This window comes from Spinacia oleracea, chromosome 6 (genome assembly GCF_020520425.1).
Source record: "Spinacia oleracea cultivar Varoflay chromosome 6, BTI_SOV_V1, whole genome shotgun sequence".
Lineage (NCBI taxonomy): Eukaryota > Viridiplantae > Streptophyta > Magnoliopsida > Caryophyllales > Amaranthaceae > Spinacia > Spinacia oleracea.
The window spans coordinates 132,881,934-132,896,040 of NC_079492.1; the positions used below are offsets into that span (position 1 = coordinate 132,881,934).

At 36.5% G+C, this 14,107-nt stretch overlaps 2 protein-coding genes across 2 annotated transcripts; both read left to right on the top strand.

The window, feature by feature from the left end:
* The first annotated feature begins 221 nt into the window (after positions 1 to 221).
* On the top strand, positions 222 to 6,089 carry LOC110785873 (uncharacterized). Its single transcript, XM_021990390.2, has 3 exons — positions 222 to 3,105; positions 4,249 to 4,553; positions 4,933 to 6,089. Exons 1-3 carry the CDS (start codon positions 797 to 799, stop codon positions 5,745 to 5,747), a joined length of 3,429 nt encoding a protein of 1,142 aa, XP_021846082.2. The 5' UTR covers positions 222 to 796; the 3' UTR covers positions 5,748 to 6,089.
* A 2,994-nt stretch (positions 6,090 to 9,083) lies between these two features.
* Positions 9,084 to 13,106, top strand: LOC110785874 (neutral/alkaline invertase 3, chloroplastic). Its single transcript, XM_021990391.2, has 7 exons — positions 9,084 to 9,314; positions 10,057 to 10,709; positions 11,269 to 11,434; positions 11,533 to 11,744; positions 11,824 to 12,317; positions 12,395 to 12,443; positions 12,521 to 13,106. The coding sequence occupies exons 2-7, from the start codon at positions 10,101 to 10,103 to the stop codon at positions 12,845 to 12,847; spliced, it is 1,857 nt and encodes a 618-aa protein (XP_021846083.1). The 5' UTR covers positions 9,084 to 9,314; positions 10,057 to 10,100; the 3' UTR covers positions 12,848 to 13,106.
* Positions 13,107 to 14,107: the final 1,001 nt, after the last annotated feature.

Genomic DNA, 14,107 nt, shown 5'->3' on the forward strand with positions numbered 1-14,107 from the left:
TTATGTACTCGTAAAATTTTAGGTTCAAACCATGATATTGACTTTGAATATCGATCAATCGACCATGCTCGTGATCAAATAGTGAAAAATTAAGCCAAAATTTGACTCATAGTCAAGAAAAACTCAAAGATGGTCCTCAAATATCTCCAAAAGTAAAACACAAGTGGCCCATCCATGACCCATTGTCAAAAACCCTTCAAATACCCCATATTGTAACAAAAAAAAGGGAAAATTCACCTAGCGAAAATTATAAAAACGCGAACATTCATCTTCATATTTTCTCTCTCCTCTGTTCTGCAGCAATTCCAGAAACTTCCTCAAAACCCCAAATAACTTCACCTCAGATGAGTTCCTTCTTCCGCAAAATTCACGAAATTCGACATCTTTTTCAAGAGATTCAATCTCTCTCCCCTATTGATATCGTCGCTCTCTGATTTCCCGTTGTTTCCGTGGTTAAATTTTGACATTTTTCGTTTTCCCGCCGAGATGAAATGCGCTTAGGGCTTGTTTCTGTGACCCGTTCTTCGCAAAAATCAAAGTAATATCCTTTTCCTTTTTCTTGAATTTCGCAATTTTTGTTCTTGTTTTCGAATTTTGCTGCAGGTTTTAATTAGGCTTTTGTTTTGCGCAACGTTTTTCGTTTTTTAATGTCAAAATACAATCCGAGTTTTCACTTTGTTTTTGCGAAGAACTGGTTAGGTTTTGCGTAGATACATGTTGGTTTAGTTTATCGTATTACTTGAGGAAAATAGGTTTATACTAGTTGAAATTTCTGGGTTTGAGTATTTGAGGTAGAATGACGAGGGAAGGAAGAGATATGGGAGATAGACAAGGTAATGGTGGTAGACGTGATCCGGGTTTTCGTCGAGAGAGAAGTGAAGAAAGAGAACGCGGTAGTACTCAGCAGGTGCCTGCTGAAGAAGGAGGAGTTGGCATGGTTATGATAAGCCGGAACGGTGATGGACAAATGAGGGCATTTTCGAGGTTTAATGATACGTCTTCGAAGTTTCAATGGACAAATTTGTTGAGAGAATCAAGGAATTCAATGGTTGTTGGTGTTGAAAGCGATCTTCAAGATAACAGACATGTCAATTATGGCAGGAACTCAATACCCGTTGAAGGCGAAAGGAATTTACCCCCAAATGCATATAATGCTAGTGCTGAATATCTTGGACATACTAGGAATGTGACTGGTCTTTCAGTTGAAGGTTCCAACTATCATGGACGTAATAGGAATACTGTGACTGGTCTCTTAGCTGAAGATTCCAACTATCATGGACGTAATAGGAATGTTATGACTGATCTTCCTAGTGAACGTGCTGAATATCATAGACAAAATAGGAATGTGACTGGTCCTCGGATAGAAGAAGCTGAATATAATGGACACACTAGGAATTGTAGTGGTGTTCAGATTCAAGATTCTGATTACAATAGAAATACTAGGAATATGACTGAAGATGCTGAATATAATGGATTTTCTAGGAAAGAGACAGGTCCACCAGTTGATGATGCTGAATATCATAGATGTGCAAGGGCTAGTCATCCAGTTCAAGATGGTGGGAGGTTTCTGGTAAGGGACCGAACACAGCTTATGGATAGGGAAAATTCATCGAAAACTTATGAGAGAGACCGTTTTAGGTTTCTGAATGAGGATAGCTCTCGTAGTTTGACTCCACGTTCACAGTCTAGTGGTCAACATACCCCATTGCGAGGAATTCCATCTTCAAATCTGGAAGGTCCGCATCAAAGAGTTTTCCATCACCCTGCTGATAGGAATATTCCATCTTCAAGTTGCTACAGCTCCCATGGAAGGGTATACTCTAAACCTGGTACAAGTGCTTGTGCTATCTCGAGTAAGGGCACTATTTCAAGAGCAGAGCATAATTCGAACATGGGTAGGCATGTTGACTATATGCATCCAGAGAGTCAAAGGTCCAGAAAGGTCTATAGAAGGGCATTATCAGAAGATACCTATGAGAAATGTGAGAATGTGCAGGATTACAATGACCATGAAGAGGATGGACTACATAGTTCCAATCACATCCTGCAAGAGGCACCTTTTGATACAGATGTCATAAGGACTGCTCAAGAAATAGACAGGTATGGTGGGGTTAATTTGAATATGAGCAGGTATGTTGAATACCAACCACAAGCTAGTTATGAAACCACAACTCGGGAAGAAGAGTGTCCTTATGAAACTCATACACATGGTGTAGTATATGAAAACCAAACATGTTACTATCCAATACTAGAGGAGAAAGCTCTAAATGTGGATGAAGATGAGCATCAGATGTTGAGATCAGAAGATATTGATCTGCATGACCAACCGAAGAGGATGCCTAAAAGAAAGCGTGAGTTTGTTGGAAAGACGAGTTGGTCAAAGCACAGAACTTCTACCTTAGGTGGTAGAGGTGATTTGAGTTATGATGATAGGTTCCCAACTGATGAGCGTGAGAATGAATTGGCTCATTCAACTAGGTGCTCAAGTCATCATTTTCATTCGAAGGAACATGCAGGAATATCTAAAACTGACTCTAGAGAGCAATTTGGTGGTTTGTCCAAGGCATTGCAAAGCCGTTTAAGCAAACCTTATGATTCTGGCAGCAGTGATGTTAAAACTCGGCTGAAGTACCCTCGTTTTACTCGTCTTCAGGGACCTCAAGCTTCAAAATTCTCGAGGGGAAATGTCAAAAGCTCTGTCAAGTCTTCTCTAAATGATAACCGCATTGATCCACAACCTTTTGGCAAAACAAAACACACCAGTACTAAAAAGAGGCTCAAGTCAGCACATTATATGGATGTTTGTCCATCTGATCTTCAAGACTCACATCCCGGACCTGATATAGAGTCGCAGCCAAAGCTAGTCACTAAAAAGTCTGGGGACACTAAAGAAGCAGATCTTCAGCAAGAAGCTGATCCAGATCATTCAATACTAAAGGTGAAGCCTACAGAGAAAGACCCGCCAGAAAACTCTGAAGAACTTAAGTGTCTGGTGGACCAGTGGTTTATAAAATGCATGCTTTACTTGAATACAAACCCAGGCCGACAGAAAAAATTTAAGGAGCAAGGAAAAGCTGGTACATTGAAGTGCATCATTTGTTCCAGGTACGTCTTTCACATTGATTAGATGTTATTTGCTCTGCAGCTCTATTGTTGACTTGGTGATTGAGGGATTATATTAAAATTGATTGCATTTACTAATAAGTAATAACACCTTCTGATTTAAAGTAGCACAGCCTAATTAGAAGTTTTCTTAAATATCTCATTATAGCTTGTACGTTTTAGTGTAGGTTATACTGATTAAGTAATTGCTGATCAGTTTTTAGATTCCTAAACCTTTAATTTAATTAAGAGAATCATTTGACTAATACAATTTTTTGTGCAAATTGCATATTCAATATGATTTAAAGCAATGTAAAAACTGTCGTGGGTCCTATGTCTGGTTTTTCGGATCTGTGTTAAGATGAACAATAACGGTATATGATTGATACCAAGCGCTGGATGCCTTTATGGAAAAAACTTATGTTAAGAAGTGAAGTCAGCTCTAGATGTGGAGCTCTCATTCCCCTTTAACTTTTTTCTTAAGGAGGACTAATCGAGTTGTATTGTACTGAATGCAAAACAACACTCTGTATTTTCCAATTTGTAAGCTTTCCTGATCTCAAAGTATATCGGTAGGATTAGACATTGGAATAGCATGTATCTAATGTCGATGAAAAATATGAAATCTATGTGGACTGTTTAGTTTAATCCTATCTTTAAAGAACTTATTCTGAGCCATAGCTGTTTGAATACCTCATGCAAGGACTTACTCCACCCGCTCTGCGCATTATTTGTATCACTTGTAAGGCTGGGTTTCTTCTCTCGTTCTTGTGTGAGCTTGAAAAGGCTTGTTCATCTATTGTTTTCATTCTTTGTTCATACTGAGGTAATTAGTTCATGTTAGCATTACTTGTCATGTTAGTATTAACTTTTTCATGTTACCAAACTGGGTTGTAGTAGTAGTTGTAGCAAATATTAACAGTTGTTACCGGAGTATTCTGCTTTTAGGAATTGAGTCTTTCTGATAACACTTAACTTCACTCCACACCACCCCCCACCCCCAAGGGTAAGGGGTTGATAGTTTGATACTAAGTATGTTTAGTTGAATAAAAGCTCCGACACTGCACTTTTCAGCGTCTCCTGGATGCTACTAACTGTTTTTCTTCTGTTCAATTTATTTTTTGTATGTATCTTTTTGTTAAACAGCTCTAAAGAGTTTATCCAAGCAAAAGATGTTGCAACTCATGCAGTCACATCTCTCAAGGTTGGGCTTAGAGCAGCACACCTAGGGTTCCACAAAGCTTTATGTGTCTTGATGGGATGGGATCTAGCATTTTCATCTAATGGCCGTTGGGTTTGCAAATCTTTGCCTGATATTGAGGCTTGGGCTTTAAAGGAGGATATAATTGTGTGGCCTCCTGTTGTAATCATTCACAATGGTTCTGCTAGAGACATCTATAGCAACAAACAGGTGAAGATTTCTATTGAACAGCTTGAGAATATCTTGAGAGGTGAGTTAGCTTTCACTCCGTTTTTTCCCTTTGTCTTTCCTATTAGCATCAATCCTTTTTTTTCCTGTTATCTGCCCTTCCAACTTTAGTGTCTATGTTCAATCAAACAAACAAGTCCCTGATGGTTTAATTTGTATATCACCCTGAGAACTATGCTGGACGTATTACTTCCTTTTTAGTTGGTATAATGGATATCCTTTTTACTTTTTTAGTCTGATGAAGTTGGTGTAACTTAATTTTGTTCTATCATGCACATTTATTTTCATTTTTTTTTTTTGATGTTTTAATGCAATTTCTCATTATCTACTTCGTGGTGGATCATGTGGCTTGATCCTTGTCTTGCTTCTTTGGTGGTGGGTTTCTGGCATGTGCTTTACAGATATGGGTTTAAGTGAAGGAAAGACCTCGGTGCGCTATGGAAAACCTGGAAATCCAAACATAATGTTGGTGAAGTTCAGTGGGACTCTTTCCGGGTTGCAAGAAGCAGAAAGACTTCATAATGTGTTTTCTGAGAAGAAACGTGGAAGGGCCGAGCTTCAAGAGATAGATCATGCTGGAATTGGGTGCAATGAGGTTGTTGTTCAAAACTCAGAAGAGAAGATAGAAGATGCACTGGTGAAGTTCAATGGAAGTCTTTGTGGCTTGCCAGATGCTGAAAGGCTTTCTAGTGTGTTTCCTGAGAATAAGCATGGAAGGGCCGAGCTTCAAGTGACGGGTGCTGGAATTAAGTGCAATGAGGAAGTTTCTCAAAAGCCAGCAGATAAGATAGAAGATGCACTCATGAAGTCCAATGGAACTCTGCCGGGCTTGGAAGATGCAGAAAGGCCTCATAATGTGTTTTCTGAGAAGAAACATGGAAGGGCCGAGCTTCAAGAGACAAATGCTGGAAGTGGGTGCAATGAGGAAGTTGCTCAAAAACCAGAAGATAAGATGGAAGATGCATTAGTGAAGTTCAATGTAACGCATTCCGGGTTGCAAGAAGCTGAAAAACCTCATAATGTGTTGACTAAAAAGAAACGTGGAATTGGGGGCAATAAGGTAGTTGTTCAAAGGCCAGAAGACAAGATAAAAGATGCACTATATGGCTATCTCGGGATTGTGGAAGACTTTGACAAACTGAATTATGATATAAGACGACATTGTGTAGCAAAGAGTAAGAAGGAGATCCTTGCTTCCATGGATACTGATACTTAGCTGCAGCATATCACAACTACAACTAAAACTAACTGGATGGATGACTTTGTTTTGGTGTTTTGGTTAAGTATGCTTAGTTGCAGCTCAAATGTAAAGTCTCACGAATCGAATCTGCAACAACATTGCAATCCTCTTTCTCATACCCGGTGTCAAAAGCATGTTTTTTTTTTTGATCCAGTTAGTTACTATATGAGTCGTAGACTGCTACTTAGTTGATATGTTGAACTAGAGTGTCAAGATCAATTTTTGGGGTGCCGAAACTGTGGATGAATGATGTTTCTTTTGTTGATCGTTCCCGATTGGCACACACATATATATAGATGCTCTCTTTACTTTGTTTAATGAACCCCTCTCTCAAGCTTCTATCAGCATATTTATATCCACTTTTATGGTTACTACAAGGTTTGGTATTAATATTGAACAGATGGGCCAAGGAACTCAAGCTACTTGAACAGGCCAAGAGTTGTATCCTAATTGTGTGAAAAACTGTGAATATGTTGTTAAATGTCCTATAAAAAACATCATTTAAACATCATTTTTCACTAATTTTTAAATTCCAATTAAGTATTTTTTAATCAGGATATTATCATTGAGATACGGAGTATAAAACTACTTCTTTCCCATGTCCTGCTTTCCTAATCGAAAATTTTATACAAAGTAAAATATTTCTTGTTTCTATAAGGTATAAATTTTTACCATTTTTGCATAAAACATGATTGATTTTGTTATACACACTTGCTTTTTATCTCTATTTTTTTCCACTAAATAATCTTATATTTTCTTTTATTCCGTATAAAAGTAAACACTTTTTCTTTTTTTTACACGAACATATGCAATATTTTAATACTTTATTTTTCACCAAATAAAAATGTCAATTAGAGTCGGACGGGGTTTGTATTTTATGGGAAAATGGTTGTATTAAGTGTATACGATATCACCTATTAAAAAATGATTCTTGCCTACAATTTTAGGATCCAATCATTAAAGAAGGATTTGTAAAATATATATGAGGGGACATAGTTTTACACGTGGATGAAGAATGGCTAGATGGACGTGCTGCAAGCTTACTATGGATGCGATTATATGATCTTAATGATCCGTTCTCCTCCCTTTACTTATTTCAAGTTAATTTTTTTTGGATGTATAAACTAGAGAGTTATGTGGGATAAGCTGAAATGATGTAGACGTAATTTGATCATAAGTCTTAAGTTATTAACTTTTTTTTAAGGGAAAATGCGAGTTAATTCATTAATTTAGGAATAAAGCGTCCATGAGTACATAAGGAGAGATTTCTTGAGGACAATAATTCTAACTAATCTGGTTGATATGCTCACTTATTACAAATTTATTAAATTTATAATTGTAATCCTATTTTGTGTAAGATAAGATTAATACTAATAAGAGCAAAAATAAGGGGAGATTCTTATTTAAATGACTCTTAATTCCACTTATGTCACCTTAGCACCAACTCAAAACAAAAGTGTCTTTCAAAAAATTGTGGCAATGGACTACTCCCTCCGTATTTATTTAAGAGATACACTTGCGCGGGCACGGATTTTAAGAAAAAGAATTAAATGAAATAAATTAATAAAACAAGTGGGGGTGAGTAGATATTTTAATAAGAAAAATAAGTGGGGACCATGTCTTTGTAGGGAGTGGGGGTAGAGGTGGGGTGTAAATAGATTATTTAATTAGATGGTGGGGAGTGGGTTGATAAGTTACTAAAAATGGCAAGTGTATCTCTTAAATAAATACGGTCAGAAAAGACAAGTGTATCTCTTAAATAAATACAGAGGGAGTAACTCTTAACACTAGCTCTTATTCTCTCTTACCTTATATTTTTAATTTATTTTCATGCAAAAAAAATGACGTGACACTAGCTATTATTTCAGAATTTTATCTTACAAACTTTAATTAAGAGCGTTTCATTTTTCACAATTTCACCTAAGAGCTACTCCGTCTTAATTTATTTAAGCACCAATTCTTAAATGGACTTGGTCCACACTAAATTTATTGTGAACCATGTCTTAAAATAAAGTCAAAAACTTGTTCCCAATTTATTTTGGCATTTTATTAAGATTATTATGATAAAAATATAAATTAGTATCGTTGATACATGTTTTGTGCTTGAATAATGTGATTTTAAGTCAGGATTCGCTTTTAAAAATATAGGGTTACTATGCTTCAAAAAATGGTTACTATGTCTAAGAATTTTGGTGTTTAGTTTATTATAGTTACTATATGAACAATAAAGGTCACTATGAGTGTCAAAAGGGTGCTAGAGAAAACTATTAATTTTGGGTCCACACTAATATTATTGTGGACCAGGTCCACGCAAGAATAATCCTTATTTAAGGGATACACTTGCTTTTTCCGGCCATATTTATTTAAGAGATACACTTGTCATATTTAGTAACTTATCAACCACACCATCTAATTAAATAATACATCTAATTTACCCTATGATCCACCATCCTATTAAACAAATAATTTCAAAAACTCACCCACCTCCCACCCCCGAAATGATATGGTCCCTACTTATTTACTTATTAAATTATCTAAACAATCCCACTTGCTTTATTATTTTATTTCATTCATTTTTTTTAATTCCCGTGCCCGATCAAGTGTATCTCTTAAATAAATACGGAGAGAGTAACTCTTATTTTATCTCTCTTAAGAACCTCTTAAGTTTATGTGTAATAAGTTCATATAAGATAACCAACATAAGTTGGTGGAGTTGGTGGGGAACTCACCTTGTGACTTGGAGGTCACAAGTCCGAGCCCCATCAACTGCGAAATGCTTGGGAGTGGCTCAAGCGATAACCTGCGGAGCTGGGCTGGTTCACCTATGCTAGTTGTTGGTTCAGTTAGGGTCCCTTCTTCTTACCTATTAAAAAAAAAAAAGTTCATACTCTCTCCGAATCTAAATGTTATTCCCGTTTCCTTTTTTAGTGTCCCAAAATAATCTTCCCATTTCTTTTATTTCCTTTCTAATCTCTTCCTTGTAATTTTAACTTTGTAATTCTATTGGTTTATCAATAAAAAAACCTTGTAGTCTCATTGGTTGGTTTAAGTTTGGATGGATTAATGAGTTGGCATTTTTATTCCTTAAATTCTATTGGTTCAACTATTTTGTTTTCTTGTGAAAATGGAATAAAAAAGCAACAATTCCCCATAAAACTACATTAATAATAGTTAATCCTATAATGTTTCTTTTTCCTTAATATCCGCGTAAAATGACAAACGAGAATAACATTTAGGTTTGGAGGGAGTATAAGATTAGTAATATCATTATCTAACGTTTGCATTAAAAAAGAACGACATAAAGACGTCGTGGCAATATTCTAGTAGTCTCTCTGTTTCTCCTCACTTTTTCCTGCAAAGTGCAAACCAAGTAACGAACCAGAGTCCAGAGGGCATGACCGCCATTTTTACAAATTCCAATCTCTAAAAATACTCTATTTCGCTGCACTACACATTTTTAACCTCTACAAATTCTTCATACACATATACAAATCGAGAAAGATTATCAAAATCTCTTTTTTTTTTTTACCACTAATGATTCAGGTAATTTTAATGTAATTCATTAATATCAAAAATTTCCATGGATGTATTACCATTTTTAGGGGAAAAGGGGGGAGGATTCGTGATTTTATTTGTAAAATTTTGAAACTTTATTAGTGATTTAATGTATTGGGGAAATTACATGCTTTATTTTATGCGATGATGTCCAATTTTTGCATTGGGGTCACTGTTTAATCTCTCATTTTCCATAATATATGGTTCATTATCTGTGATTTCTGCAAATTACTTCCTCCCTTTTTTTATTTTTTATTATTGCCTCCTTTGCAATTTTACATTATTCACACCCTCACTCCTTTATCGATTTTTGTGAATTTATACATAAAGAATTACGGAGAACGCACTGATCTTGTTAGATTCATTTCGATAATTTAATAATTTTAGCTAAGGCAAGAGATATTAATGGCTAAACTTTTGAATGTGAGCATCAAAAGCTGCAATAATATAAAAACGGAGGATATGTATACGAAGTATTTTTGTTGTTGTTGTTGTTGTTGTTGTTGTTGTTGTATCAATAGCCGTGTAGACGTGATTAGAAGACTTGTGTCTGTATATTATATATAAGTTGGGTTTCTTTAACATTTGCAATTATGTTCATCCGAAGTGAGGCTTTATTTTTCAATTTTTATAAACTTTAATCTCTTTAGTTTTGATAGTTTTTTGGTTCCATTTACTTGGAATTATTGCATATGGGGTTTTTATGTGGTAATGGGATTTGTTTTTGTAGGTAAGTATTTGTTAGAAGTACAAATTGAGTGAACAAGATCAGGAATGGGTACTGCAGAAGGGTTTCTGCATCTACTTTCTGGGCCAACACTTTGGCATCCTACTCTTCAATCTGATTTTGTTCTTAAACCCCATTTGAGCTATTCAGCATGTACTAAAAGGTTAAAGGGTTTAAGGGGGAAGAGAAATCTATGGGAAATGGACGGTTATTATAGGAGGATAAACTATGTTAATGTTCCTCCTAGGAGAAGTTGTAATGTTAATTGTTTGAGCTCGGATGGTTTAAATGGACCCTTGTTTTCCGGTGAGGGTGATAAGTTAAAACCAAATTTGGCTGATATAAATGCCATTCCACATGCTAGTGAATTCATATCCAGTGAAAAATTGGCTGCTGCATCAGCAAAAAGTGAGAAAGTTTTGAGGGTTAAAGCGGATTCACTAGAGGATGAAGCGTGGGAGTTGCTTAGAGAGTCTATTGTTTACTATTGTGGTACCCCAGTGGGAACAATTGCCGCTAATGATCCGACCTCCACTAGTATTCTGAACTATGACCATGTCTTCATCCGTGATTTTGTACCTTCTGCAATAGCATTCCTTTTGAAAGGCGAGTTTGAGATTGTTCGAAACTTCATCCTTCACACCCTTCAATTGCAGGTATGTATGGTATTTCTGCCATTATACTAATATACTATTTCCTTTGGATATCTTACATGGTTCATCTTAATAGTTTTATACATCTCCTATGAAATTTGTTGTCTAATGAAAGGGACAAACTTGTTTATTATGGTTTTTAAAGAAAAAGTTCTTATGTTCTGTCATCAATAAAGTAAGCAACCAAAACTCTTGGCATGCTTGGTCTTTTGGGGATTTCTTACATCTATTGGAAACATATCATGAGAAGTATTCGGAAGATTGTTCAGGCATTGCCTTGCTCCTTCTTTTTGCTGAATATATGTGGACTATGTTACCCAAACTCTGCTACAAGTGTTAGACACGACATGTTTTTGCCACAAAATGATCCGACCTCAATGATAATTCATGTCATGATTCGTTGATTTGGCATTATGTATGATGAAGATAGGAGAGCCTGGATCTCCAGCAAATTTATAAGGAATATCTTGTAAATCTGTGACAAATATGCTTATTAGTGAGTTTTGATGTTTCCTTGTATTGGCTTATTGATGTGAGATATTTGTGACTTGTGTGATCCGAGAGCTGGGAGAAAACCATTGATTGCCACAGTCCAGGACAAGGGTTGATGCCGGCCAGCTTTAAAGTGCGAACTATTATCCTGGATAGCGATGATTCTGCAACTGAAGAAGTACTAGATCCTGATTTTGGCGAGGCAGCAATTGGCCGTGTTGCTCCAGTTGACTCTGGTTCTCCAAAACTAATACTCCATTTTTTTTAAAGTAAGCTAGGGCTGGTTTATGAGCTGGTTCTTACTTGTATGTTTATTGCTGTGACTTCCAATCAGGACTTTGGTGGATTATACTGTTGCGAGCGTATGGGAAATGCTCCGGAGATCTTTCATTACAAGAAAGGGTTGATGTTCAGACTGGGATGAAAATGATTTTGAAACTATGTCTTGCTGATGGTTTTGACATGTTTCCAACTCTACTGGTCACTGATGGCTCATGCATGATAGATCGTCGTATGGGAATTCACGGCCACCCCCTTGAAATTCAGGTGGATTTCATTTTTCACTCAGTCATTTGGATTAGTCCACCAGTGTTGATAAGCTTTAATGATGTACCTGTATTTGTAGGCACTGTTTTATTCAGCATTGCTGGGTGCACGTGAGATGCTGACTACTGAAGATGGATCAGCTGACCTTGTAAGAGCGCTTAACAGTAGGCTGTTTGCGCTATCATTCCACATCAGGGAGTACTACTGGATTGATATGAGGAAACTGAATGAAATTTACCGTTACAAAACGGAAGAGTATTCCTTTGATGCAGTAAACAAGTTTAATATCTACCCTGATCAAATACCACCGTGGTTAGCAGAGTGGATGCCTGAAAAAGGTGGGTATCTGATAGGAAACCTGCAACCTGCTCACATGGATTTCAGATTCTTCTCACTCGGAAACTTGTGGTCTATAGTAAGCAGTCTGGCAACATCAAATGAATCACATGCCATTTTAGATTTTATTGAAGCAAAGTGGGTTGATTTAGTGGCAGATATGCCCTTCAAAATTTGTTACCCTGCCCTTGAAGACCAAGAGTGGCGAATTGTAACAGGCGGTGATCCAAAGAACACGTAATGTGCTCTTATTATTTCCTGAATTTATTTTTACAATTTGGCTTCTTCTTACTTTCATATTGTTTCTCTTGCAGTCCTTGGTCATATCACAATGCAGGTTCATGGCCTACGTTGCTCTGGCAGGTTAGTTAAACACTATAAAGTAACTTAGGAATGTTGTAATAAGAGAAACAGCTAATTGTAGTAGAATGTTGTTTCAGCTGACAGTGGCATGCATAAAGATGGACAGACCGGAGATTGCAGAGAAAGCAGTGAAAATTGCAGAGCAACGTATATCAAGAGACAGATGGCCTGAATATTACGACACAAAGGGAGCAAGATTTATAGGTAAACAGGCACGATTGTTTCAGACATGGTCTATAGCAGGTTATCTGGTGGCCAAACTACTCCTTGACCAACCTAACAAGGCAAAGATCCTAATCAATGAAGAGGACTCGGAGCTTGTTGATGCGTTCTCTTCTCTTAGTGCTAACTCACGGGGTAGGAAACGATCCAGAAAAGGATTTAAAAAGAGTTACATTATCTGAGTTGCAATTCAAGACACCTTTCACTCTATTAAGTAGCCATCTACCAGTCGGTTCAACTCACTCTTACAGATTCATGCCTCTGTTGTATATACAATGTAGGTGGCAGAACTCGAAATCGGAAATCCCTGTAGTTGTAATAAAAGTGCCGATATATTTCCCAACTTAGACCCAAACAAAAGAAAACCAGTTGATGTTTCAAATTTCTCTGGTCAAGATTTTGTTCAAAAATAATACTAAGTACTCATACAAGTTAGTAATAGTCGCGTCTTTCTTACTTGATCCATAAAAATAATACGTAAGGAGTAGTAATTTAAAAAAATCATCGTATGTACAATCATTAGCACAGTTAGGTCTTTCTTACCTAATTGTGTTACTTCCTCATTAAGTTCAACTCAACCTAACCACGAATACAACAAATTCTGAACATTTTTCTCTCCAAATTAAAGTCCAAAAAGCTGGCACAAGAAATTAGTCATAAAGCTGTGTATTGAGCGTAAACCGTCAGATATGAAGCAAGTTCCTCTAAAAAGGGACTGCAGGACATGAATGGATATATCCCTGATCTTTTGCAGTCTGTCTGAGTTTGGAGAATTCGGAACATTTATTCTTTACCTGTAGTTTCTGTGCACGTATTTGGGAGATGTTGCGCTTGATGGGCTATGTTAGAAGTTAGAACTCATGGTGGTTGGAAAACGGAGTTTCAATACATTTTGTCTCATGCTAATGGAAATGATGTTAGACACCAAGTTTACAGACTTGCGTTTATTTATCAGGTTTCGAGGGAGAGGAATGCAACAAGATTTCAGAATACCAAACTTGACATTCCGAGTATTTTTTAAGGCAGATTTTGTTTCTTATTTATAGTATAATGCTGCAAAACAAGGATACACTAAATTAGTCTCTAACATTTCCCCCTTAAAATTCTATAAAGTTGTTGCCTTAGTCTAACAGCTACTACTGGCATTAACTAACCTTTTATTGCCTTAGTCTAACAGCTCCGTTTGGTAAGGTGTAAAACGTTTTCATTGTAAAACGATTTTCCATGGAAAACAGTTTTCAAGGGAAAACACAATTTCAAACTAGTTTTCTTTTGTTTGGTAACTTAAAGGAAAATGGGAGAAGATGGCGAAGATTGAGGGGAAGAAAGGAGAGGGAGGTAAGGAGGAAAGAAGGAAAAGTGGTTTCCCTCCCTTTCAAATGGAAAAGGGTTTTCCATATTTGAGAGAGCAATGGAAAATTGTTTTACATCTCTTACCCAAC